The 27,600-nt window shown below is 33.8% G+C and overlaps 1 protein-coding gene across 3 annotated transcripts; it reads left to right on the top strand.

The window, feature by feature from the left end:
- The first annotated feature begins 254 nt into the window (after window positions 1-254).
- On the top strand, window positions 255-21,262 carry LOC130621905 (MAM and LDL-receptor class A domain-containing protein 2-like). 3 transcript variants are annotated; one of them, XM_057437272.1, is made up of 22 exons: window positions 255-708; window positions 5,245-5,526; window positions 5,636-5,743; window positions 5,890-6,037; window positions 6,250-6,405; window positions 7,115-7,231; window positions 7,617-7,903; window positions 7,993-8,086; window positions 9,827-9,943; window positions 10,345-10,631; window positions 10,712-10,805; window positions 11,231-11,257; window positions 11,640-11,756; window positions 11,837-12,126; window positions 12,515-12,608; window positions 14,369-14,545; window positions 15,275-15,451; window positions 16,181-16,357; window positions 17,087-17,263; window positions 19,048-19,083; window positions 19,301-19,402; window positions 19,471-21,262. In XM_057437272.1, the coding sequence occupies exons 1-22, from the start codon at window positions 520-522 to the stop codon at window positions 19,695-19,697; spliced, it is 3,480 nt and encodes a 1,159-aa protein (XP_057293255.1). In that variant the 5' UTR covers window positions 255-519; the 3' UTR covers window positions 19,698-21,262. The 3 variants fall into 3 exon arrangements, with proteins under 3 accessions (XP_057293255.1, XP_057293256.1, XP_057293257.1); XM_057437274.1 differs by lacking the exon at window positions 255-708 and adding an exon at window positions 2,277-2,551; XM_057437273.1 differs by lacking the exon at window positions 11,231-11,257 and having other exon boundaries at window positions 261-708.
- Window positions 21,263-27,600: the final 6,338 nt, after the last annotated feature.

Genomic DNA, 27,600 nt, shown 5'->3' with positions numbered 1-27,600 from the left:
ACGCCGTATCTTCGTACTAGTTTTTATAAATTATACAAGCAAAAACAAATCCGCCATTGTTGGACGCAGGTCAATTTATTTTGAAAAAACTTTTTTAGTAACAAAATAATATTAGCCGCTATGTTGTGAAAAATTAGAGAAATACACTCGCACCTACCATCTTCGGCAAACAGGCAGACACACCAAAAGACATGGAGCATTTAGCTAAAAGATCATAAAATATCCTTCGATAAGATTGACATTAATTTAAGATAATGTGCGCTTATTCGGCAGGTCTTTAACGCGGTTAAAATATTTAAATTTTATAAAAGTATTTTTTTGCCTTATAATTTTTGCCTTTTAATGTAATTGAATACATTTTAAATAATGTCTTTTTCAAAATAACTTTCAAAATGGAACAGTTTTACCATTATGCAAGTCTATATGCTAATTTATATTTAATCGTTATTACGCCCTTTTGTAATAAAAACGTTCAACAGTACTTTTTTACTAACAAAAGCTGACAGAACTGATTTAAGAATGAGTTTGGAAATGTTACTGCATGCAGTGTTGCTACTGTGTACCAGCAACAACGTTCTCAATGCGACATTCTTACATTATGGATTGGAGGCTGGTGACACAGCATTGGGCGAAGGTGACGACTATACACGTCCTGTCGATATGCACAGTCCGATTAAAATTTGGGATACGTATCTATCAACACTTTATGTAAGTTTGTTTGCAACTTACAACTAGCATACAATTTAAATAAATTATTTTATAAAACGAAAAACTGACAGCGTAATGGCGGTACATCATGGATGTAGTTTGCAAATGTTTTCTTTACGTAACACTGCAAGTTTATTACATAAAGACGAATAATATTTCGATTGCTCTATGACTGCCAGGTGTATTTTTAAGTTTAGTAGGACTGGAGTAGCCTACACTTTTTTTCAAAGTTTTTTCTTTAATCGCTCCCCTTGATAAAACGGGGGGAGCATTCTTAGTCTCCAAGTGCCTTCTACTTTAAGCGTTACAGAAAGATGTGTTCGCCTATTTATAAAAGAGATGTTAAACATTGACAAGTTGTACATTCGCCTTATTGTCGCACCTATCTGCCATATCCTAATTCTAAGGATCTTTAATCTTTACATTGCTTTATGTCAAAATGTTGACAATCTGTCGTAACTGCCAATTAAATTGTCATTGGATATTCTCAGCTTAAAGTTTTTTCTATGCGACAAAGTACGTGTGCGTGATTCTTTTTTAATTAAAGATAATATGCGTTTGTCTTAAATGCTTGATTAAGCTCCCATTCTCAAATAGGCGCCTGAGCGTTTACACCTTTTTGTATTTTTCATATAAGCGCCCTACTCAACTAAGCGCCCAGGGGCATATAAAATATATTACTACAGCAAAAGGGGGCACTTATTTAAATATTTTTAAAATTAGAAAAAATGACCATTTTACTTAAAAACAGTTTTGTTTTTAAAATAATCATTATAATTGCCATTATTTCATTCCCTAACTGTGAACACTTATTCATATTGATTGAGCTTTTACAGCATATAAGATTCAACTCAGCTGTTTTTACCAGAAAATATTTACGCCTTTTTTACTAAACAATGTGCGTTACTAACGCTAATAGCGATTCCCCTCAATAAGAGTCGAAATGACACAGGTAAACAAACCACAAAACAGATTAGCTCAATTTATAAAGAATATGAGAACTCAGTCATTATGACCTTCTATTCATTCTAAAGTAAATTAATGGACATTCGGTGTTGACAATTGACCTCCTAGAAGATGATGAACATGTATAAATAAGTGGTTAGCTAAATAAACAAAAATTTCGTAACTTTCTAGCTTGAAATATAAATATATTTCATATTTAAAGTTATTACGCTCAAAATTTTAAGTGTGATTGCCAGTTAAAAAAAGAATCGATTTTGTTGTCTCCTTTCTGCCTTGTTGTTTGTTTACATTTTGCGGCCATTTGATTAACTTTCACCGCCCGCCTCAGATCTCTTGACTATGTATATTGCTCTACTGAGCTTTCCTTGTTTCTGATATCAGTATGTTGAGACTTTTCCCCCTAGCTATTAAAAGTTGAAGGATAAAGTAAAAGTTTAAACGAAATCGATAGTGCAAGTAGAATTGATAGTGCAAATGAAATCGATAGTGTAAGTGAAATTTGAAATCCAATTAAAAACTAGTCAATTCGCATCATCATAAAAGAAATTTAATATTTTGTTATGATAAAATTGTATGATTAAAGATATAAAATGGAAGGTTTAGTAAATGTTTTAAAAAATAATTTTTTAATGAATATGTGTATTTACTAAATAAAACCGCCGAGATAGTGTCACTAGGACTTTCTCTCAGCGCTTCGAAAGTTTTAATACAGTGTCAGTAAAAAAATATTAGCTGGGCTACCTGGCGTTGAAAGTCCGATTGAAGCCACAAGTAAATGTGTGATCCCGCGTTAAATGATAGGTTGGAGTGCTTTCGTGAAGGTATACAGTATATCGTAAATGGAGTGAAGCGCACACTGCATTATAGCGTTTCGGGTGTAAGTTATTTATTCAAAAAAAAATTCCCGCAACTGTAGCTAAATTTAAAAAACAGTTTAAGAACCTGTTGTTAAATTGTTTTTTAATTTTTTTAGTCATAGCAAAGATAGCTGCTCAACGTTATATTATTTCCCGGAAAATTTCCTTTGCGCTTGGTACAGATAAACCATGTTGCAAATGCGTATAAAGGCGCAACAGCCTTTTCAAAAAAACTTTATCGCAATCTCTGATTTAATGAAAATACGGTAAACAGCCCGTCGTTACCCCGTCCTGCTAAAAATAAGTTTTAGTTAAATTTGCAAAATTGCCAGTGTAAGTAATAGATAGTATCACAGGTTAATCTAGAATGATCTCTCCTTGAATCAATACAGTTATTCTTGGAGGAAAGAATACGGAAGGAGAAACAACTCTTTTAATTCTATTGAAACACTGCGTGAGGTTCTAGCAGGTGTCTGTATAGAAACTTAATTTGAAATTTTGGCGGTTGTGTGACTAAATTATTCGTGAATAACAAATCGCAACTATGATTGGTTATAAAAACAATAAGTTAATTTGATGATGAATTTGATAATATTATCAAAACAAGAAGCCATATTGAAATCGGTAAAATTTCTTTTGTTTTTATGTTAACATAATTAGCAAAGAAGCACATGCTCGACACTTTTGTAAACAAAAAGAAAAAGTTTATATCTCGTTTTAAAACGACGTTCTGTTATAAGAAGTTATTTCTTTAGTTAGAATAAACATTAATCCAGCACACATTTTGTCGGCACACGTCCGGCGCATATCTATCTATATTGTTTTTCATGATCAAAGTGGTACACTCAAGCCTGCAAAAATAGGTTAATATCATGGTTAAACGCTTATTTCCAAACGTAATGTTGAAGTTTTTAACAGCAATGTTTACCGACTTATATTAGGCACACTTTCCATACAATAATCTTGTGCCTGCAGCGTGTTACAGTCAGATTTCAATAGAAAAAAGTTAGCCTCTATTAAAGGAGAATATGGAATTTGATCATTTTTTTGCGAAAAAGACTCGGTCGAGCACCTCACGCACTGATTCTTTTGAAATTAAAAACAATAGAAAATTCAATACATTTAAAGCGTACAGAAATGAAGTTGTTTCTCCTTCCGTATTCTTTCCTCCAAGAGTTATTATAACAGTAAAAGCTGTAGCTACCAAACTGCAGTTAGGGTAAAAAAGATTTGAAAATTCTGACCCAACCAACTAACTGTATTTGGCTAACTTTACTTTTTCGCCAGAGTTAGCCAACAGCTAGTTAGCCCACAGTTTCCGCGCAGTAAAAACAAGGTTAGTGAAAATAATACAATAAGTAATAATGCTTCCTAGGATAAAAAGCTCTTTTACCAAACTGAAAAAAAGGCTAGCTATCTAACTAACCTTTTAGGATGCTTCCTCGAAATCAACGTTCGTAGCTGAAATCTTAACAATTGGTCAGTTCAAAACTTGTATGTGGCTGAAAAACGTGATAATATATTTATCTTAATATGTGAGAAAGGACAGAAAAGTCAACAAAAACAAACTTACCAAAGTCAACGCCACAGCTTCTAAAATGGCCGTAGTCATGCTAACTCAGATACAAAGTCCGTAAAAATCGGGCTTTATAGGGATTTTTTCAGGTAAATGCAGTTGTTAAGGTCCGTTAGCGCTTTTTTACGATATCTGCGTCGAAAAAGAGTAAAGGGGAAATTAAAAAACGCAAGAAAAGAAGGGAATGGAAAAAACAGTGGTAACGGTAAGCAAAAACTTAAGTCCTTTATAGTCGTTGAAATTCCAACTTTTTTTATTCCTATCTAAGAGCTTTTTCTTTTTGAAACTAAAAAATTTCGTCTCCTTTTTATCCATATCGTTTATGTATTGAAAAATACACGAATACAATTTGTTTTGTCTCCTCACTTGCCGCAATTAATTTCTGAGTGCTTAATCATTTTCTGGAATAGAAATTGTTCCTGTACTATGCTGGTAAGGAGTAAAAATCGTACCTAAATAATGTATTTAAAAATTGCGAATTATTAAAGAGCAGAATACACTGTATGAATAGACTAATACGATAGTAGGTAACAAATCGTGTCGCGTAAACACCTAAATTCGTACAAAAAGTAGCATTTCGATCTGCTCACAAACAGCCCTGAGAGTTAATTGGGAAAAGTGTGGAGATGAAAAAAAAAGCTTTTCACATTTTTTTAGCACATAAACTTATAATATACATAAACAATATGGATAAAAAGAAGATAAGATAAGCTGCAGTTGTAACAATTACATTACATTACATTACATTGCATTACATTACATTGCATTACATTGGATTACATTGCATTGCATTACATTGCATTACATTTCATTACGTTGCATTGCATTACATTGCATTACATTACATTGCTTTACATTGCATTGCATTGCATTGCATTGCATTGCATTGCATTGCATTGCATTGCATTGCATTGCATTGCATTGATTGCATTGCATTGCATTGCATTGCATTGCATTACATTGCATTACATTGCTTTACATTGCATTGCATTGCATTGCATTGCATTGCATTGCATTGCATTGCATAACATTACATTCATTACATTCATTACATTCATTACATTACATAACATTACATTCCCGCGAAGAGGCAACCGAGTAGCTGAAAATTCTCAATTACACAATTTGTTCTTATAGATAAGCAGCAATGGAGTGATTTCTTCCAAGCCTTATAGTTCCTACGATCCTAAATCGTGGCAAAACTCACCTAACAACTCGTTATTCGTATATCACACAGACGCTACATTCAGTTCAAGCTGTGGAAAATGCAATGTTTACTATCGCAGAAAGATTTCTTCTACAGATTTGAATAAAATAAATAGCTTATTACAATCAAGAGATAAAAGCTACTATTCTCGCGTAGATACGATATTGGTAACAACTTGGTTCAACGCATCGGATTATGGAAACCCAAATAAGGTGCCTTTTTGAATATATAGGTTTCCTTCATTATATTTCCTTCTCTGATCTTCTAAACATTACATACATTATACATTACATAATATTAAGTTATGTAATTCTGTTATAGACCAATACATTTCAATCTATCCTCACATCAAACGGTGAAAAAACTTATGCAATTCTTAGCTATGACACTCTAGAATATCACAACCAATTCTCAAGCAAAATTCCAAAGGTAAGTAATCTTTTGCAACATCTTTAAAAAAAAATGTCTTCTTTGAGGATGACTGTTCCCAGTTTTCAAGAAAGTAAATTTTTAGCAGTTTCTTTAAAATTTAAAGTGATGTATTGTGACTATATACAGCGAATATTATACATCAGGTTGGTTTTAAAGGTTCTGTTAACCACTATTGCAACTTTGTTGAAGATGAAAAACACTCTATGAAACTGCAGTGCCGCTCCAATGTATTTATGCCTGGTGTATTCGTGGTTGGCTTAACTCGAAATACTGATTTTCAATGCAATGCAAGTGAGTAGAAAGTTTATAGCTTGACCCCCGTTCTGGGATTTGTAGAATAGCTTTCAACTCCTACATAACTCAAATAGGTTTAACAATGTTTTTTCGCGGACCACTCTGTAAATGATTTCATCGTTTAATTATATTTAAAAGTTAAGTAGAAAATTGTTTAGTTTTTGTAAACATTTTTCAAATAATTTTATCATATAATTATTTACGTTAAGATTACAATCTAAGCCATACCTGCTCCCGTTGTGCTGGTGAGGAATGGTGTCGTGCTAATTGTCACAATAAAGACAACCCTACTTGTGACAGTAATGGTGTTGTGTACCAGGATCAGTGTAAATTGCTAAAAGAAATTCTGGAAAGAGACGGCAAAGGTGATACACAAATTATAATATTACTTTCTTTATATTTTTTCCTTGTTTTATGTATTTAATAGTAAGTGCAGCTTTATTTCGCCCCTTCTTCCTAAGAGTAATTTCATTTCATTGATACTTTCTAAAAATTATCATTTTTATTTCACTTTACATTGAATTAAAGTGTTTCTTTTGTCAAACATGCAGCTGTAAATCAATAGAAAGTAATAATCATGATCAGATTCACGAGTGAACAAAAGAGCAATAAGTAAACAAATTAAATTAAATTGGTGGATTTGAATTGATCAAAAGTAAAATCTGCATGTTATGAGACCACATTTGTGTTAAATTATCGAGCAATCTTATATACTCAGCAGGCAAAGTTACAATAGAAATATGAGGAGAGAATGAAGTTTCTGTAACAAAACTACATTAGATGGTAACATAAATTTTCGTATAGTTTCGTATAAATTTATATGTTTTAAATAACCAGAAACATGATGTCATCGCTTTTTTATTCCTTGCGTACATTGTTAGTTTTGGATTGGTAACTATAATGAAACTTGCAAGCCAAAGAGCAAAGATTTTCGAAAAATAAGCACAATACCAAACATAACGATTAATATTTGATTGCACTGATCGGCAATATTTGACCCAAGGAGGGAGTGGGAGGACTTATGCAGATTAAATAATACTCGATTTTTATGTAAAGAACTCATATATTTTCTAGGACTATTTACATTCTGTGACTTTGAGGATGATACTTGTGGATTTAATGGTTTGAACTGGGTTAGGCGTAATGGCAGTACTCCAAGCACAGATACTGGACCTAAGGCTGACTCGAGAGGTAATCTTTTTTCATATGTATATATATACCACTGTAGACTCTTCCATATAAGAATGCAAGTATTATTAATTGCTAATTTTTTTTAACTGAAGGCAACCTCATTTTTCAAATTTTCTTCTAAGTAATTCCTCCACACCTCCGTACCTAAGCATTTTTTTTAAATACTTTTTACAAGTTTATACAAGTAAGACAATGGAAGCTAGATTCTATATTTCTATATAAACTGCAAGTTGCAAGTTTTTTGGGCAAAAATATTTTTACACATTACTTATGATTTATTTTAATGAACTTTCCAGTTACATTTAGAAGACAACATGGCCTTGGAAAGCAATAAAAACTACTTTCCATTAAGATTTTCATTCCTAATTTCAGCTTTCTATTCCAGGGATTACATCAAGATTCTACTACTATTTTGAAGCAACAGGTCCACCGTCTTTCTCAAACCATTCGACCTTTATGATCGTTAAGAATCCCAATAGCAGCCGTACTGGTTGCTTAAAATTTTCATACCATATGTTTGGGTCACACATGGGTACACTTTCAGTCAAGTTATCTGCCAACAACAGAGCCCCCACAACCGTGTGGAAAAGACATGGTAATCAAGGCACTTTGTGGAAAAGAGCAGCAATTTCGTTACAAGATGTATTGAATTCGTGCGACAACTACTTTAACGTATGTATTAAATTTACAATGTAGTCCGCAAAAAGGTTAAATCATGTAAATAACTATTTCTTTACTCTTTTTCTCTACTTGTTATGAAGTTAACATTTGTGGCTATGAAAGGAAGTGATTATAAAAGTGACATTGCTATTGATGATATTTCAATAACTTATGGTTCCAACTGTCAGTTAATTGGTAAGTTACACCAATATTTTGTTAAAACTGCTAAGAACATGTAATTAATAAGTTAGAAATAACGCAGCCTCTTAGGTTATTTTCTCTGATTAGAATTTTCATTTTAAAAGTCGATTTTTAAACCAGTACAATTAAAGACAAAACGTCACAATTATGTGGGACAAAGAAGGACATTTTCATTTAACAAAGAAAGCTTCTTAAAAAGCTAAATTAGGAGAAATCAAGCTCCAGTACAAGCAGAACATGTCTTGTTTTATTAAGTCAGACGTACGGAGTAGTATGATATCTAGATTTATCCTTTCGTCACGGCGGCGGCGGTCGTGGGGTCATTTTCAGCACTCTTGTTTCGAATCATTGTAATTTCGTATTTCACTGGAATAGAATTTCTCTACTATCTTCTCGCAGAAACAAAAAACTGTTGTTGTTGTACTATTTGACTTTTCCATTTTTTCAAGCAAAGACGAAGTGGAGTGAAAAGGTATTTTTAAATCAACGATGTTACTTTAAAGTAACTATAGAGGAATGTTCAAATGTTTTTATGTTACAATACGTAATATTTTTTATGCTTGTAGAGTTTCATATAGGTACCCAGAATTTAGGGAGTTTATGAGGGAAACTTTTAATTTTTCTTTTTGGTGAAACCAATTTTCATTATATATGTGTATATAGCTGCTATGTTTTTAAGAATCAGCGCTAAGAATTTGTGTGTCGTATATTTTTTTCTGTTTTATCTGGAAAATGTTGTATTAACATATAAAGTCTTAGCTTTGGAAAACATAGTGTTCATTGGCTTATATAGGACGTTATCAACTGATAGCTATTTTCAACCGGTTTATACCAGAAATCCGCAGCGCTGATTCTCCAACAGTCTATATACAGCATATTATAACTTTTAACCTCATAGCAACCAAAGTAGTAGTTAAAATGTAAACAAAGAACATTGCTGGAAAATTTTTAAAACATAGCTCTTAAAATACAGATCAAAAAACAAGTTACATTAAAACCAATGGGCAACAAGCAATATCGAATTTGTGTGACAGAGTCTTATTCTAACGAAAGAAAATCTTTGGTTCAGAAAACGGTCAAAACATTTCTAAATATGGTTTTTTAAAGCTATTTTACACCACTCAAAAAAATATCTTTTTTCTTATGTCCTAGACCGATGTAATTGAAGTATCCCATCTTGTTTCTTAGTTTACCCCCAATTTTTTTTTCGATGTTGATTTTTATCATTTAAATTCATAAACTCATTCAAAACCACAAGTGCTGCTTGCGCAACCACCATTTTCTATTCGATTCGAAGTTTAATGAAAACATTTGATGAATTTTTGCGCAACTTTAAAGTGAAAGTTTTTACTCCCTTCTAAACTGTTCATGCGTTTCAGGTCTGCCAAGAAATCTATTTTTTAATTGTTTTAAATGCTTTTAAAAGAAAATCTTCCAGTTTGGTCTGAAATGCAAAGAGGCGAATCGAGCGCTGCCTGGAATAAATTTTGTATGTTACTTTATATATAACATATAAGAGTATGTAGGTACAATAGTTACACGCATAGTTTATTTACTTACTTTTGAATGTTTTTGAGCAGCAAAGGCGGTGTGGTATACGATATACGATGTAAGTTCGTGAAAAAATTAAATTAGGCGGATAATTAATTAGCTAATTTCATACCCCATACCCATCACTCACTGCTTTAATTTAAATAACTTTGTAATAAAGCAACTCTTTAACAATTACTTTAGGAAATTTTACATCCTGTGACTTTGAAGAGAACACTTGCGGATTTCTTGGTTCGAATTGGGTTAGGCTTAACGGCAGCACTCCAAGCACACATACTGGACCAGACGTTGATTCAAGAGGTAAAATGGTGTTAACCATTTTAAGAGAAAAATGAAAAACCACCTAAATATAATAATAATAATAAGACAAAGGGCAGTTAATAATGCTGATGGCTTGATTTGCGTTAATTAAAATACCCCATGAATTCTGTAGCTTGTTTAATTACCGGAACTAGTTTCTATCCAACAGTTCTCTAGCCAGTGTTACTTTTATCTTTGTCGTGAAAGAAGCATACTAATTCCTTAACAGTTTAGGCTAAGGAGTAATATTAAAAAAATGCAACACTGTAAAGTTAAACAACTATTAGCTTAAAGGTTATTCAAAAACTGGATATAAATAAAGCATGATTCTTGGAGTAATTTGTTTACCTAAGGTTCTCAGACGAAATTCTCTGATCGAGTTCTAACATTTTCTATTCTAGGAGATAAATCAAGATTCTACTATTACTTTGAAGCAACTGGTCCTTCGCCCTTTTCGAACCATTCAACATTTGTGATTATTAGTAACCCTAGTAGTAGCCAAACGGGTTGCTTAAAATTTTCATACCATATGTTTGGTTCACATATGGGTACACTTTCAGTAAAGTTATCTGCCAACAACAGAATACCCACAACCGTGTGGAAAAGACATGGTAATCAAGGCAGTTTGTGGAAAAAAGCAGCAATTCCTTTACAAGAAGTATTGAGTCCTTGCGATCGCTACTTTAACGTATGTATTAAACTTACAATGTAGTGCGCTAAAAGATTTAATTATGTGAATAAAAATAGGTTTCTCTCCTTGTTATAAAGTTAACATTTCTGGCTACAAAGGGAAGTGAATATGAAAGTGACATTGCTATTGATGATATTTCAATAACTTATGGCTCCAACTGTCAGTTAGTCAGTAAGTTAAAGTTCAAATTTTATCTTAAAATTTATCTGATGTTTTTAAGGCTTTGAGCTCAATTTCGATTTGTTTTCTCTTGAAAAATAGAAGTTCAATTTTTCAGGCTGATAAATTACTTCGTATCTACACAGGCCGTGAACAAAATCTAATTGAAACTGTATAAATGAAGCTTATGTTTAAGAACGAAAACTTTTCGTGCTATTGCCGTTGCTTTTTTTCACAGAAAGTACCTGTAATCCACATCAATAATATCTTTTGCTGTTACCCGCAAAAGTTGTAACAACCTCTTGATGCAAGCGCAAATTCTGCCTTCTGCCGTCATTTCCTTCACATATAATCATACTCACTAAGATATTCAGGCTGTATAACTTCATCATTTACTTTAGCTATTTCCTTACATTCTATATCAGCCATTTTTCTAGGAGATGCAAAAAAAGAGAGAATGCCTAGTAAGCATGTCTTAGATCATTAACGGTGTTTTACCATTACAATCTGAACATGCTTGGTTCTAAGCACGCATTTTTAAGGCTGATGCAGCCTCCATAATGATAATTAGGTCGAATTATTTAATAAAGCACAATATTTGTGAAATAATTGAACATTTAAGAAATTTGATACGGAAATAAAGTTTATCTTTTCACAAGTACCGCTTTGATTGTTTCTATACACCTTTTAGGTACTAACCAAACTTGAAATATCGTGATAAAAAAAAGACTTAGAATATCATTTTTTTGTAAAATCAACGTCATGAATTGCCATAAGTTTTCCTTTTCTTCTTTAATACATATAGATTGTCCATGATAATAAAATTATTTTGCCCGTGCAATTTAGAAAATTTCGCATTTTGTGACTTTGAAACAGACACTTGTACATTTTCTGCATCTGAATGGAGAAGACGTAGTGGAACGACTACAGACACAAATAACGGACCTAGAGTTGACGCAAAAGGTTATGCATCCATTTTTTACAAATAATTCTTTTATTTTTACACAATTCAAGTCATTATTCTATAAGCCAATCTCGTTTAGGATATACATCCGGATTTTACCTTCATTTTGATGGTAGCTGCTTACCGACATATTCGGTGCATCCAGTTTCTGTGCTTGTACCTAACCCTGGTAAAATCGGGACAGGCTGTTTAAAATTTGCTTATCATATGTTTGGCAATGATGCTGGAACCCTTTCGATCAGGTTATCTGCTACCAACGCTTCACCTCGAACAGTATGGTTCAAAACTTGTGATGAAAATATTGCTTGGAAGGAAACAGCTATATCGTTACAACAAATTTTACAACCAAGTATTCCTTCATATTTTAATGTAAGTTCTCCAATAAACAGTTTCCAATGTGAGTTATAACAAAGTATAAACTAATACGCCTGTATAGGAATACAAAATATCAATGTCGAGCTAATTCTTATTTCTCCTTTTATAAATAACGAGGAACACTAAATTGCGTCTGGATTTTTTTAAATTACTTTCTGGGTCTGTTTACTCGGGCATGTCTTTAAAACTTAAATGTTGTTAAAAAGTTTATTACCCTCGGTGACCTAACCGTTTTGCTTCACCTCCGTTAATAATTCTCAGTACGGATAGCTAAACTGTTACTAAAGTAATAGGCCTTCTATTTTATGCTTAACTTTTATCTTCCACTCAGTGAGTCATGACACTTTGTGAGAAAATAACTTGCTTCAGTTTATTTCTAAAGTTAACGTTTGAGGCGACGAAAGGAGGTGCTTTTCGAAGTGACATTGCGATTGATGATGTTTCAATAACGTACGGATCTAATTGTAAGTTAACAGGTGAGTCATGTGATTTTATCTTTGTTTATTAGACAAACATTTGAAATATTTTACGGTAATTATTATTTTTAATATAACAGAATCTACTTTTATCAGATGTATCCTTAAAGAATACATTGGCAACGTAAACATTATTTACCTGCTAGCCACCTAGCTTAGATTTTCCTATCTCCATAATTTTAAAAAAATTAATAAAGTAATTAACAAAAATAATATTGATCGTGAGCACTCAAGTTAAATCAAGTCTATAGATTTTAAAAAAAATCATATACAGTAATTAAAGAACCTCTGCACTTCTTTCTCTATTTTGCCACAGCATCAGCAGCCTTTTTCCGATCACAAACGTCGCTTGTGAAAGCACTACATTTTGTGAAATTCTGAGATATTGCTATCGTGTAAATGCTTAAGCATTCTACACAGATGCACAAAACGTTAGCAACATCGTAGGTTAATTAATAACTTTTTTTGCTACAAAAAAAAGCTTTAAGTTAGTTACATACTTTTCTTAAAGCCATCAAATTCTTTTCGCAGTTTTTTTCTTGATTGGAATAAGGAGTTGATTTTTTGGCTTGATTACTCAATACTTTCCTTCTGTTTTTTTCTTGTACAGACAAGGACTAAAATACGAAAAATCAATCACAATTTAAACCCACTCGATCTAATAAAGTAATATTGTCTAGTCTCTATAATAATACGGTAAGTGTGTCTGTGTGTCAGTAACAGGCAAAGGGGATAACGTCATTTTCCTTTTATGTCGCCAAACAACTTATGTCCGACTTGTTAATCTATCTGATGTTGCGGCGCGACGTCAATAACACTTAAATACGTCAATATCTTATATTGAAATAATAAAGCTATTACGGTGCACTTACAAATTTGTGGCCAAAAACGAGGAAACTAGGTGGTGACGTCAGTCATTTTTTACCGCGTGGGTAACCTGGGACTAAGTTGGGTAATTTTCCCAAACCTGGGTCCCTGAATCCGTTTCGGAATGGATGGGTTTCTGACGTCATCAAAAAACCTTTACACCCCAATATCTCTTCAACCGTTTGTCAAAGATACATGTTCCTATACATTTTCTTGATCAGTGCTTTAAGGTCTGTACGATAAAGGCAACAAGTATATAAATTTCCTTAACTTTTTTTTTCTGTTTTCAGGGGCCTTTGCTGACATCAGCAAAATGTTTTAACCCTTACATCTCCTTTGGCGTTCGTCGAAAACATAAGATCCTATGCATATTTTAATCAGCTATTCAAGCTCTACAGAGGCATCTAGTAAACAAATTTTAAAAAAAATTGTCTTTTGATGGGTCCTTGCTGAAGTCGTCAAAATTCAAGTGGCAGTTCTCTTTTCCATTGTTGTCCTACCTAATTGGATTTTTCCACTGGCTTAACCGACCAGTATATATATACATTTAAGAAATTTCGAACTTAAAAGCATACCAAATACAAGTGAGGGTTTAAGAAAAGCTATGTTTAAAGTTTAATTCATAGTTTCAAAAAATGACAATGTGAACTTTGTTATTAAAATCGTTTGGAGGGAAAACGTAAGAGAAAATAGAAATAGCATGAAATGACATAATTGGAAAGACATAGACAGTCTTAGAGAAATATAACGCTAAACAATTTTTTATCGTCTGTCCTCTTTAATCAAAACACCATCAGGGTGGGGGATACATTTATATTAACCGTGGCTAGAAAAATAAAAATTATTGCATAGCGAAAAAAAATGCGAACGCAAGATTTTTTTGTTTTCTTTAGTCAATGGCGGTTACAGCAACTGGAGCGAATATGGCAATTGCAGTGTTCGTTGCGGAGGTGGTATTCAAAAACGAACAAGAACGTGCACACAGCCTTCCCCAGAACTTGGTGGAATGGATTGCACAAGAATTGGATCTTCTTCTTCTACACGTGCTTGTAATGAACATTCCTGTCCAGGTAAGGTCTGTTATACATTTGAATGTTGTGGTGCATACTGCTGACGTTGTAGACTGCATCGTACTGTTTTAAGATCTATATGATAAAGGCAACGGTATACAAATTTTTAAAGAAAAATTTTTTTGTGTTTTAGCAGGGGACTATGCTGACGTCACCAAAATTTAAAAATCCTTATATCTCTTTATGCGTTTGTCGGAAATATATGATTCTATTCATTATTTTGATCAGTGTTTAATCTCTACACATTACAGGCAACGGACAAACTAAATTTCACCATTCTTTTGTATATGCACTGCTGACGTCAGCAGAACACCTTAAATAACCTATTCTTCAGCATAAGTGGATTTTTCCACTGGCTTAACCGGCCTGTATTTATACACATTTAAGAAAGTTCGAACTTAAAAGCATTCCAAGAACAAGTGAGGGTTTAAGAAAAGCTATGTTTAAAGTTTAATTTAATGTTTCAAAAAAATGACAATGTGAACTTTGTTATTAAAATCGTTTGGAGGGAAAACGTAAGAGAAAATAGAAATAGCATGAAATGACATAATTGGAAAGACATAGACAGTCTTAGAGAAATATAACGCTAAACAATTTTTTATCGTCTGTCCTCTTTAATCAAAACACCATCAGGGTGGGGGATACATTTATATTAACCGTGGCTAGAAAAATAAAAATTATTGCATAGCGAAAAAAAATGCGAACGCAAGATTTTTTTGTTTTCTTTAGTCAATGGCGGTTACAGCAACTGGAGCGAATATGGCAATTGCAGTGTTCGTTGCGGAGGTGGTATTCAAAAACGAACAAGAACGTGCACACAGCCTTCCCCAGAACTTGGTGGAATGGATTGCACAAGAATTGGATCTTCTTCTTCTACACGTGCTTGTAATGAACATTCCTGTCCAGGTAAGGTCTGTTATACATTTGAATGTTGTGGTGCATACTGCTGACGTTGTAGACTGCATCGTACTGTTTTAAGATCTATATGATAAAGGCAACGGTATACAAATTTTTAAAGAAAAATTTTTTTGTGTTTTAGCAGGGGACTATGCTGACGTCACCAAAATTTAAAAATCCTTATATCTCTTTATGCGTTTGTCGAAAACATATGATTCTATTCATTATTTTGATCAGTGTTTAATCTCTACACATTACAGGCAACGGACAAACTAAATTTCACCATTCTTTTGTATATGCACTGCTGACGTCAGCAGAACACCTTAAATAACCTATTCTTCAGCATAAGTGGATTTTTCCACTGGCTTAACCGGCCTGTATTTATACAGATTTAAGAAATTTCGAACTTAAAAGCATACCAAGAACAAGTGAGGGTTTAAGAAAAGCTATGTTTAAAGTTTAATTTAATGTTTCAAAAAAATGACAATGTGAACTTTGTTATTAAAATCGTTTGGAGGGAAAACGTAAGAGAAAATAGAAATAGCATGAAATGACATAATTGGAAAGACATAGACAGTCTTAGAGAAATATAACGCTACACAATTTTTTATCGTCTGTCCTCTTTAATCAAAACACCATCAGGGTGGGGGATACATTTATATTAACCGTGGCTAGAAAAATAAAAATTATTGCATAGCGAAAAAAAATGCGAACGCAAGATTTTTTTGTTTTCTTTAGTCAATGGCGGTTACAGCAACTGGAGCGAATATGGCAATTGCAGTGTTCGTTGCGGAGGTGGTATTCAAAAACGAACAAGAACGTGCACACAGCCTTCCCCAGAACTTGGTGGAATGGATTGCACAAGAATTGGATCTTTTTCTTCTACACGTGCTTGTAATGAACATTCCTGTCCAGGTAAGGTCTGTTATACATTTGAATGTTGTGGTGCATACTGCTGACGTTGTAGACTGCATCGTACTGTTTTAAGATCTATATGATAAAGGCAACGGTATACAAATTTTTAAAGAAAAATTTTTTTGTGTTTTAGCAGGGGACTATGCTGACGTCACCAAAATTTAAAAATCCTTATATCTCTTTATGCGTTTGTCGGAAACATATGATTCTATTCATTATTTTGATCAGTGTTTAATCTCTACACATTACAGGCAACGGACAAACTAAATTTCACCATTCTTTTGTATATGCACTGCTGACGTCAGCAGAACACCTTAAATAACCTATTCTTCAGCATAAGTGGATTTTTCCACTGGCTTAACCGGCCTGTATTTATACACATTTAAGAAATTTCGAACTTAAAAGCATACCAAGAACAAGTGAGGGTTTAAGAAAAGCTATGTTTAAAGTTTAATTTAATGTTTCAAAAAAATGACAATGTGAACTTTGTTATTAAAATCGTTTGGAGGGAAAACGTAAGAGAAAATAAAAATAGCATGAAATGACATAATTGGAAAGACATAGACAGTCTTAGAGAAATATAACGCTACACAATTTTTTATCGTCTGTCCTCTTTAATCAAAACACCATCAGGGTGGGGGATACATTTATATTAACCGTGGCTAGAAAAATAAAAATTATTGCATAGCGAAAAAAAATGCGAACGCAAGATTTTTTTGTTTTCTTTAGTCAATGGCGGTTACAGCAACTGGAGCGAATATGGCAATTGCAGTGTTCGTTGCGGAGGTGGTATTCAAAAACGAACAAGAACGTGCACACAGCCTTCCCCAGAACTTGGTGGAATGGATTGCACAAGAATTGGATCTTCTTCTTCTACACGTGCTTGTAATGAACATTCCTGTCCAGGTAAGGTCTGTTATACATCTATATGTTGTGGTGCATACTGCTGACGTTGTAGACTGCATCGTACTGTTCCAAGATCTATATGATAAAGGCAACGCGTGTACAAATTTCTAAAGAAAAATTTTTGTGCTTTAGCAGGGGACTATGCTGACGTCAAAACAAAATTTTAAAACGCTTATATCTCTTTCTCGTAAAAAACATATAATACTATACATTATTTTGATCAGTGTTTTAATCTCTACTCATTACAGGCCACAAACAAACTAAATGTCGCCATTTTTATGTGTATTCACTGCTGATGCCAGCAAAACACCTTAAGCAACCTATTCTTTAGCCTGAATGGATTCTTCCACGAGCCTTATCAGCTAGTCTATATAATAATACGCTAAGTGTGTCTGTCTGTCTGTCTGTAACAGGCAAAGTGGGTGACTCATTTTCCTCTGATGTCACCTAAAAAGCTATGTCTAAAATGTTAAATTCTCTGACGGTACGGCGCCACCTTTTTAACACTACTTTAACGCCAACATCTGATATTAAATTAAAGAAGCCATTACAGTGCACTTGAGGGCAAACAACCCTAGGTTTATTTGGCCTTTGAGGCCAAATAACACTAACAAGATGGTGACGTCAATGATTTTCCACCGCGTGAGCAACTAGGGACCCCTGGGACTACTTTGTGTAAGTTTCCTAAACCTGGTTTCTGAAGATTTTTTTGAGGGTTTTGACGGGTCATTGCTGACGTAAGCAAAATTTTTATACCCTTATATCCCATTAACCGCTCATCAAAAGCACATGATCATATACATTTATTTGATCAGCGCCTCAAACTCTACACAATAGAGACATTTTTTGTTCTTCTGGATGGTTTGCTGACGTCATTAAAATTCAAACGACGCTTCTTTTTTTTTTTATCCTGCCTCAGTGGATTTTTCCACGGGCTTTATCGATTAGTTTAGTTAATAATAGTATCGTGCATAGTTTCGCGTTTACAATTTATTAAGTTTATTGAAATTTAGCCTGAAAACAAAATAATAAAAATGGAAAAGTTTCCAAAAGGTTTTTTTTAAGGTTTGTTTATTCAAGTATTAAGTTTTTGGATTCGTGTATTTTCTAATGTGAACTGACAATAACTCAAAGATCTGAATAACTTTGTTAAAATAAGAAGATCATTTAAAAATTTTCGTACTCGTGTGTAACCGTGCAAGTGGAAACAAAGTATTAGAATATTAATGAGATCCTGTAAAATGGAAAATTCAGGCATCGCCAAATATTCTTTGGGGCTGTTCATATGGGATATACTTTCTCGGAAACTAGGTAAATGCTTCAGCATGATATCAAGTCGAGATATCGGATTGTTAACAAACTCTTAACAAAATTTAGTTGCGTTCATATGAGAAAAAACATTTACCCGCCTGCCGAGATCTTATGTGCGCGTCATCGAGATCTCGGAAAGCAAGTAACGCATTTTCCCATATGAACAGATGTTTCCTCGGTAGGCGAGATAAATTTATGTCCATTCGGCATATTTTAGAAATAAACAATAGATTCTTATCACAATAAACAATGGAAACTTATCACATGGTATTTTCTCATCTGAGGAAACGTTTTCTCGCCCATGCCATAAAAAATTATGTCATGCTGAAATATTTTTCCGCTAACCGAGGAAATATTTCCCATATGAGCAGCCCCTTAGAATCAATATTTAAATTTCTTTACTTTGCTATACCTTGGAAAATGTGTGTCGAAACTCTTTAATTACTCACTATTATTTTTTAATTTCTTTTCAGTAACAACAGCAGCACCAACCATAGCTACATGTCACGGTAGTTTACAATGAACTCTTTTTTTAGTCGTTTTTATCTTTTACCTGTTCTACCATATGTGTTTTCAAACATTTTTTTTAGTCTATTTATTTTCGATCATTACTAGTAATTTTCTATTCCGTAATTCAACTAACCATAAACTAGAGGTTGCAAAAATATATGAATAGTTAACAACGCGAAAAAAGGAAAAGAAATGATAAAAACCTATTGATTATAGAAACAAACACGGATATTAAAAAAGTTATCATAATGGCAACTGCTGGTTTTGTCGTTGTACAAGTTGTGATTTTACTTGTTTGTGTGATCATAAAGCGCAAAGGTCAGTATTTTCATAAAGACTTCGCTTATTATTCGGATTTAAGTATTTTTAAACACACATTTATTTAGCTGCTAGAAATAATGGAAATGCAGAAAGAACACACACACAAGTTCAGATTGAAGACACTGGAGATTACGAAATTATCCAACCAATTACGTCTCGTCGTGGATTTGCCAAGGCATTAAAGAAAGGCGCTCATACAGATCTCAAAAGCAAGACTGCTCATTCAATGAAATTTATAGAAATGGAATGTAAAGATACATCAGGAAACGTGTACTCATGTATAGACGATTAAAACTAGCCTGAAAGAGAAGAAGGTGTTTGCGTAAAAAACGGTTTTGCAGATTTTTCTAAAATTTTACAAAAGTTTATTCCTTCAAAAAAGCAAGGTCAATTGTCAACCGTAAAAATTTTCCCACAATGTTGCAATAAAAACGTAAAATTTGTCCAACAAAAGCTCCTAATTTTGTAGAACAACGACAGCCGGAGAACTACAGCGGTTTCCGGTAGAGCTAACCGTAGACTTTCTTTCGCAACCACTTACTTTTTAACTCGATTGCTAATATTTATGGATTTGCAGCATATTGGTTATTACTACCAACTGTAAAATCGGCGAAATATATTTAATTGGTCTTTAGGATCTTTTCTTCAATAAAAAAGTGTTAATGAAATTGTATTTTACCGCTGTATGTAGATTTTAGCCACATGGTGTAGGTTATTCGACAATCGATTAGTCGGGTCGCGTTTAATGCAAGGGTTTGCAAAAAAATATTATAGTTATTATAAACACGTACATAAATATCTTGCTTGTGCTGAAATTTGCGCAATCTGAAAGTGTGACTGCACCAACTTACCTGTACGCGAATTTCAAGTCATTTAATATTTTTCAAGCATAAGTATATTGTTAGCTTTATCACTCCAAACTGATCAAGTTTTCTTTTTCCAATATATATTTTATATAACCAGACCTATTATGAGAATCGATAGACAGAACTAACCTGAGTGAATTTCAGCATAGATAAGGTATATAAAAGATATATATTTATAATATATATAAGGCATATGTACATGATCTTCTGGTTGCAGCGATATTTGGGAGAAACAAATATATAGTGTGTAATATACGGTTAACTGCAGAGTATGTTAAGATGTGTGATTATTTTTGGCTGTATTAGCAACCTATTAGCATCAAGATAGTCGAAAGCGTGGAAAGTCGGTGTTGTCAAAGTAAAAATTATTCCAAATATAGTTTGAAAGTAGGAAAATTAATAATATTTCGTCGTTGTTGCCATAGAAATTCCGCTTTATTCAAGATGTCATTTCGTATTGAATGGGCTATGAAAAGGAAGCAGGAAAAGTAGTCCATTAGGTATGAGGATTTTCCTAACCTTTTCCATTCAAATAAAAAGTACCTGTGGTACTTAAATCAACAAAATAACAGAAGCAATCTACTTTTTCTTACTTTAAAGGCTAAAAAAAAATACAAAGCCAATCGTTAGGTTTTCATCCTATCCTTAACCTGTGTCTGTTTTTGTATGAGTTTGCGATTTATAACAAAAGGATTTTGTTTCTTTTACCTTATGGAATTATGGACGCAAATAACAAAAAACATTATCTTTTTAATACAGATTTGTAAATATCTCAGTCAACCATATGGGATATAAGTTTTAGTAGTTGTTTTTATTGCCAGAAAATCATAAACATTCTCTGCGAACGAAAAAGGTACGCGCACAGTGTTGTCTTGCTTACTAAAATTTGAATAGACTCATTCTTTTATTTTTACTTTTATTTTTTAAACATTCAGTCAATATGAGTTGTCGTTAAAATAATATTATAATTAAATGAAAACATTGACTCAAACATTTGTTTTACTTCGTTTTTGTTCTTTAAACATACAGGTGCGGATTTAGACTAGTTCACCTCTGTCACGCGACCTAGTAAAAAAATGCCGAAGATCGAAATCATATTCTGTCAAATTTACCCGGAATCCGAAGATCGAAATTCCGCCTTATTTTCGCTACTTTTCGTTATTGACTATCTCATAACGCGAATTGGATCAACCTATGTTAGCAAGACCTGTGTTAACCAGTCTGACCTATTTTTAGTCAAGAAGTCTGAAATCAGCCATTCTTATCCCGTTATCCCGTGAGACTTCCACCGTGGACTAGAATCAACCTATGTGGGCCTGACTTATTTTTAGTCACACAGTCTTGAACAAACCTATCAAAATAGTTTCTATGTATTGATAAGGCTTGTAGGCGTTTTGGTATAAATATTAGTAGGGCATGCGGAAGACTCTTTCTGTTCTCAACATGGCTTGCAAGAGGTTGAGAGAGCGTGAAAATTTTGATGAGCTACCTCAAATATACGCTGAATCAATCAAGGTTAAATGTAATTCTGTTTTGCCATCTACCTATGTGTTGCAAAAACAACTTACTTTGGGTTTTATCCGAAGAAATTGCCATGCAGAGTACTACCTGCCTATGTAAAATCAAAGAAGGAATGTGCAATTACGTTGAAGTGATTTGTTTATGTTTATCTTTTGTTGTTTCTGTAATAGCTATGCGTTTCTAAAATCAAAGAAGGAATGTGCAATTACGTTGAAGTGATTTGTTTATGTTTATCTTTTGTTGTTTCTGTAATAGCTATGCGTTTTTAAAATCAAAGAAGGAATGTGCAATTACGTTGAAGTGATTTGTTTATGTTTATCTTTTGTTGTTTCTGTAATAGCTATGCGTTTTTAAAATCAAAGAAGGAATGTGCAATTACGTTGAAGTGATTTGTTTATGTTTATCTTTTGTTGTTTCTGTAATAGCTATGCGTTTTTGTTACTATGACCACTAAATATGTCGTAGTAGCTTTATTAATGTAGCCAGCTAGGGAGCTAGCTAAATACTATTTTTTTTAAATTCATGAGTTTTATCAGGTAAGAATTATTTATATCGCTATAAGTGAAGAAAGTGTGCTGGCTAGCTAGATTTTTGGTGTTGATTTGGATTTCTTTGATTCGTGTTGACTAGCTACACAAAATAGTGCTCTAGAGTGCCTTTTTTTCTTAACTCGCCAGCAACAAAAAACCTTTTTCCTGCTTTGCGTAATCTCCATAAGGGGCTGAACACCCAATTTCTGTTCTTTTCGGAAAAAAGGGGGCTAAAATAACTTTGTAAAAGATGAATATAGATAAGACAAAATAAAGTTGTTAAATCGTGACAAAAGTACATTGTTGCTCGCACCGTACAGTCAGAGTGAACTGACATTTAGCCTGTAACAAAATATATAGTTCGCCGATGTAGGATAATTATACATCGATTTAAAAAGTCCGACAAATTTATTAATTCTCTGTGTATCTTTTTTTGTCTCAACTTGTTAAATTCAATTTGTCAATTTGAAATTTCAACATTTTAGACTAGTTAATTATTTTCTTCAAAATGAAAAACTGCAACTAATCAGACTCTCCAAGAAGAAATTCAAATTCAAGAATTAGGATAACAAAAGATAAAATTTGTTGAATTCAATGTTGATCGATTTCGATACAATAATCTTCTATATATCGTCCACGGGTTTTAAAGTCATGTATCGCCTGCTTAATATGTTACTTGTTTAACAAAGATATCAAAATCCAGCTTGATTAAATTTACATACATATATTTATATTTATAATATAACTTGTGCATCACATTGAGGCATTGTTTTGTATCTTTTTAAGAAATTCCCTCTTTAAACCAAAGAGGCAAAGAGAGGTTAAGGAGACAATAATTAAACAACCGTGTTAATTCAGTTTATGGTAAAATTGTAATCATGTTTCTCATTTTTAAAACGTACTTTCTTTTTTAGATCAGCCGTTATCAAACCATGCACCATCTGCATTTTCAACTAGGTTAACTTTTTCAACGCAAAATTAAATTGCTGAATGATTTTTACAGGTTGTTTCCCGTGTTTTTATTCAAATCTAAGCCGAATACAGTTTGCGGTCACCTTCTTCTAATGACCTACTATGTAACACATTTCGCTAAAACGGGTTTTGCCAACCCTAAAATAGGCTTAAACGGGAACAAAAAACATTGATCTCTGTAGATTGTTTGTTTTTGTTTTAATTCTTTTTCGTTAATTTTCAAAACTCATTGCAGCAGATTTCCGCGGTGTTTTCGTGACTTTAAGATAATATTTTTGTAACAAATTTCAATTCATTACGTGAAATAAATACCACAAGCTACTCTTTTGGTCTTTTAAAACTAATTGTTAGGATAATTTGAGTTATTAATTTAAGTTTTTAAAAGACCAATTTTATCGAAAAAAGTAATCGGTGTTTCCAAAAAACTTTTGAGTGCGTTAAATACGTGTTTAAAATCGAGGGAAATTTGTAGCGGTTGACTAAGTTTTAAACTTACCGCCAGTCCTTGTTTAATCGGTTCAAAGTCCAATGTTATTGTTTTTCCATATACCTTGGCCACACTTCTTGTGATAGAGGTTTCTAGGCATGGTAAAATTTAGTTTAAACTTCTTACTTAGGGTTTTATTAGACAGGTGTAGCCACGCATCGAGGAAAAAATACTACAAAAACCGTTGCCACGGAACTTATTAACGCATACGCATAATAACTGATATTTTTGCATCGCTTATTAGATCCCAAAAGCTTTATCAATCTTGAATATACGGCGACCAGCACTGACAATATTGTGATTATTATTGGCGCTCTTTAGTTTTATAAACCTCGTCCCACGGTTTTTTTCCTTTTCGACATCCTAGGCGAGCGGCGAAATTGCCCTTAGTATAGGCTCTTTTTTTCTTTCTGTAATGCGATTGGCTTACATCCGGCATGGATAATTTACTCGTGCGTCATAATATATGCAAAAATTTACTATAAAATGGCGGATTTTGTTAAAAAACATTGAAAGATTATAAGAAATGTTCAAAAAGATTGACTAAAAAACATAACGGTGAACTAAACAGTAAATACTTTTATGAAAGATGTTATTTTGGCAGATTTCCATTGTTGACATTTTGAATGAAAATAAGGTTCTTCTCAAAGCTTAGTAAAAAACATGACTTACTTTGGCAATTTTGCTGGGTGAGGTGAGGCATAATACTTTGGAATTTTTATCATTTCTTGAACATGTTCAAGAAATGATAAACTTTCCACAGTAATATGAATACTGAACACACAAACTGAAATAGTATCTTCAATAGTGAGGCATAATAATAGGCATGCCTAATAACCATAGTTCATTAATAGGCATAATTCATTTTTATACTTCAAAAACAAGTGCTTTGCCAAAGTATAGTTTCAGTCAGACTGTCATATATAGCTAGCAAGCAGAAACGTCAAACTTATGCAAAATTTAGCCACATCAGTCATAGGTAGAAAAATGTCACGTTTCGGAATAAAATATGTGTCTCAAAACACCACAAAAAGGATTTACGGCTGAAAACATACGAACCAAAGAATAAAATTATATATAGCTAGAGGAGTCATTCAATAATTACTTTATGCCTGAGGGATGGAGGGTATGATCATATTTGTTACACACTGTTACGAAAATTTAGTTTTTATGTACGTCAGATCTTTTTAGTTATTTTAGTGTACGATTTACATCTTGAATTTTTTTCTTGCCTCTAGACTTATATAAAAGTACCAAAAATGTCATCCTGTGTGCAAAATATATGGCCCTGATATATTTTTCCTCATATTTGAGCACTATAGTTTGCCTATGGAAATAAATAGACAAGGTCTTAAAATTTTACGTAAAAAGAGGGGTGTGTGGTACTGGATTTGTTATGATGGGTTACAAGAGGTGGGAAGTCCTAAAAAAAAAAATAACTTGGGTGCTACGTAATATATTGAATGGCTAATACTATATATGTAACACATTTAAATGATAGTAGTTTAATCTATTTCTTGGGTTAAGCATTGAATTTCTAAGGCATTTCTTGATACAAGTTTCTTAGCCCATTGTTTTTAGCACCTAGCACATTTATTTTACCAACACGGTTTGGGAAATGTAAACCAGACCTTGACCCTTCGGATCACAATATATTGCTGTTTAAACGCGGTATACATTGCTTCTAGGAAACCATAGTTAACTGGAAAAGTTGCTAGCTGAGGGGAGGAAAGCGATCATATCGTAGCATAAATATAACGACTGAAGGAATTATGTTAATTTTGACCCACTTTTCAATCTAAAATAAAATGAAAAGCAAGGACCAACATTAAAACCAACCATGCTACTCCCATAAAGTAATGCGCTGCGATAGTTCGCGTCCGTGTATGACCTTGCAACTTCGAAAATAATAACAGGGGTCGTGGTCATGCTAAAACCACTTAGGAAACAGCCAAATAGCTGAAAAGTGGTGAAAAATAAATTGGACACAAAAGACTTTCAGCTGCAGATAAAGAGATAATAAATATCAGGTATACTTTTACTCGCTTTGTTACAATAGGTGGGACAAGCAAGGATGGGACAAAAAAGCAGCATTTCTTAAGCCATACCACAACGTTTCCATTTTCCATTTCTGCATTTTATTTTCAGAAATCATTTTGATGTGTATCTGTAAAAGGGGAATATTTGTCTTAATGAGTTCTCGTGCTTCTGTTTTGTTGTACAACCTGTGTTGTTGATGCACAGCCAATCATCCTTAATTAGTAGTTTAAAAAATAATTAAGTGAAAATAATTTAAGCATAAAGATATAAAAACAGAGAGACAATGCGATAATTTTCTATCTACAATCCCTGTCTTGGGGACAACTGGTATTTGTTAGAAATTAAAGAGAGTTTGTTCATAATGCGAGATAGTCACCAGTTAAATAACAGCACCAAGTCAGCTCCATTGTATCTATATTATAATACCCGTATACGTCCGTCCGTCCGTCCGTCCGTCCGTCCGTCCGTCCGTCCGTCCGTCCGTCCGTCCGTCCGTCCGTCCGTCCGTCCGTCCGTCCGTCCGTCCGTCCGTCCGTCCGTCCGTCCGTCCGTCCGTCCGTCCGTCCGTCCGTCCGTCCGTCCGTCCGTCCGTCCGTCCGTCCGTCCGTCACGCAAAATGGTAACTTAGCTGCGCAGGTAGCAAGACGCACGCAATGCGGTATAAAAAGGACGGGCGAACCCGTGGATTTTTCCACGGGCTAACGACTAATTTTATGTCGAGTTTTTTAATAAAGTGTACGTAACAACAGTAAAAACCACCGAGACCTCAGGATCATACGAAGGGAAGTTATCCTTCAACCATGTGCAGATTATGATCATAAACACAAAGAAGAAGAGATGTTCCTCTATAGCTTTGACAAAGAAGATGATAAAACAGACAACTTGTGCATGTGGCGATGTCTTGGTGTACACTACCGTTGGGGAATAAAGTAGCGCGCGAAAGGTTTGTCACAGGTAGGCTCTTCCGCGCGAGTACTACGATATTCCAAAGCCAAGGTTGAAAGATGTATACTATACAAAACTGGTAGATAGGAGGGGTATCGCAAAGGGTTAGATGATATCACCCCTAGAATGCTGGAAGAACACTGCTTTAGCATTAAAAAGATCGAGGCTATGACATAAACGCTTGAGGTCAGCTATTTATGAAATCTTGCAACTTTAAAAGCACAAGATGTAAAAATGCAAGGAACACAAAACTACAGTCATCTGCAAAGTTTAGAAGGTAAAACGAAGGCCAAGCAAGCCCGTGAAGGTGCTTTACAGAGAAAACTTTAGCTATGCCAAATCATAATGGCTAGAGTACATGTCGATGGAAATAGGTAGGCACATCACCCACACTTTGTGGCCACGGAGGAGAACGTGGCATACGTGCAGGAAAAGAGGTCCTCAAAGTAGATTGATATGAGCACGCAATGAAGACTGCATACGAATAAAACGATTACAAGTGACACGGATGTCTGTGTCAGCCCGAAGTCAATACATACCGTTACGAGAAGAAAAAGAAAAAGGTGAAATCTGTACAGGAATCTGAGAATGAGAAAACCTACCAAAGGCTAAACGACATTTCAAGAAACAGTTTACACCATCTCCTTGCTATATCGTTCTTGACTTTGAGGCTCTTCTGCTACCTGTGAACCAGTAGCAAAACGGCTGACTTAACCCACATTTCAAAGCATGACCAGTGAGCGCTGCTCTCCATGACAGTCTTAACGATAAATCAACTTTAATAGAGCACAAAGATTCCATAGTCCTAGTTCGTTAAACAGTTGAAAAAGAGGC

The sequence above is a fragment of the Hydractinia symbiolongicarpus genome, chromosome 12 (genome assembly GCF_029227915.1).
Source record: "Hydractinia symbiolongicarpus strain clone_291-10 chromosome 12, HSymV2.1, whole genome shotgun sequence".
Taxonomy (NCBI): domain Eukaryota; kingdom Metazoa; phylum Cnidaria; class Hydrozoa; order Anthoathecata; family Hydractiniidae; genus Hydractinia; species Hydractinia symbiolongicarpus.
The sequence above is the reverse complement of the archived record's forward strand: the minus strand, read 5'-3'. Positions and strand labels throughout refer to the sequence as shown.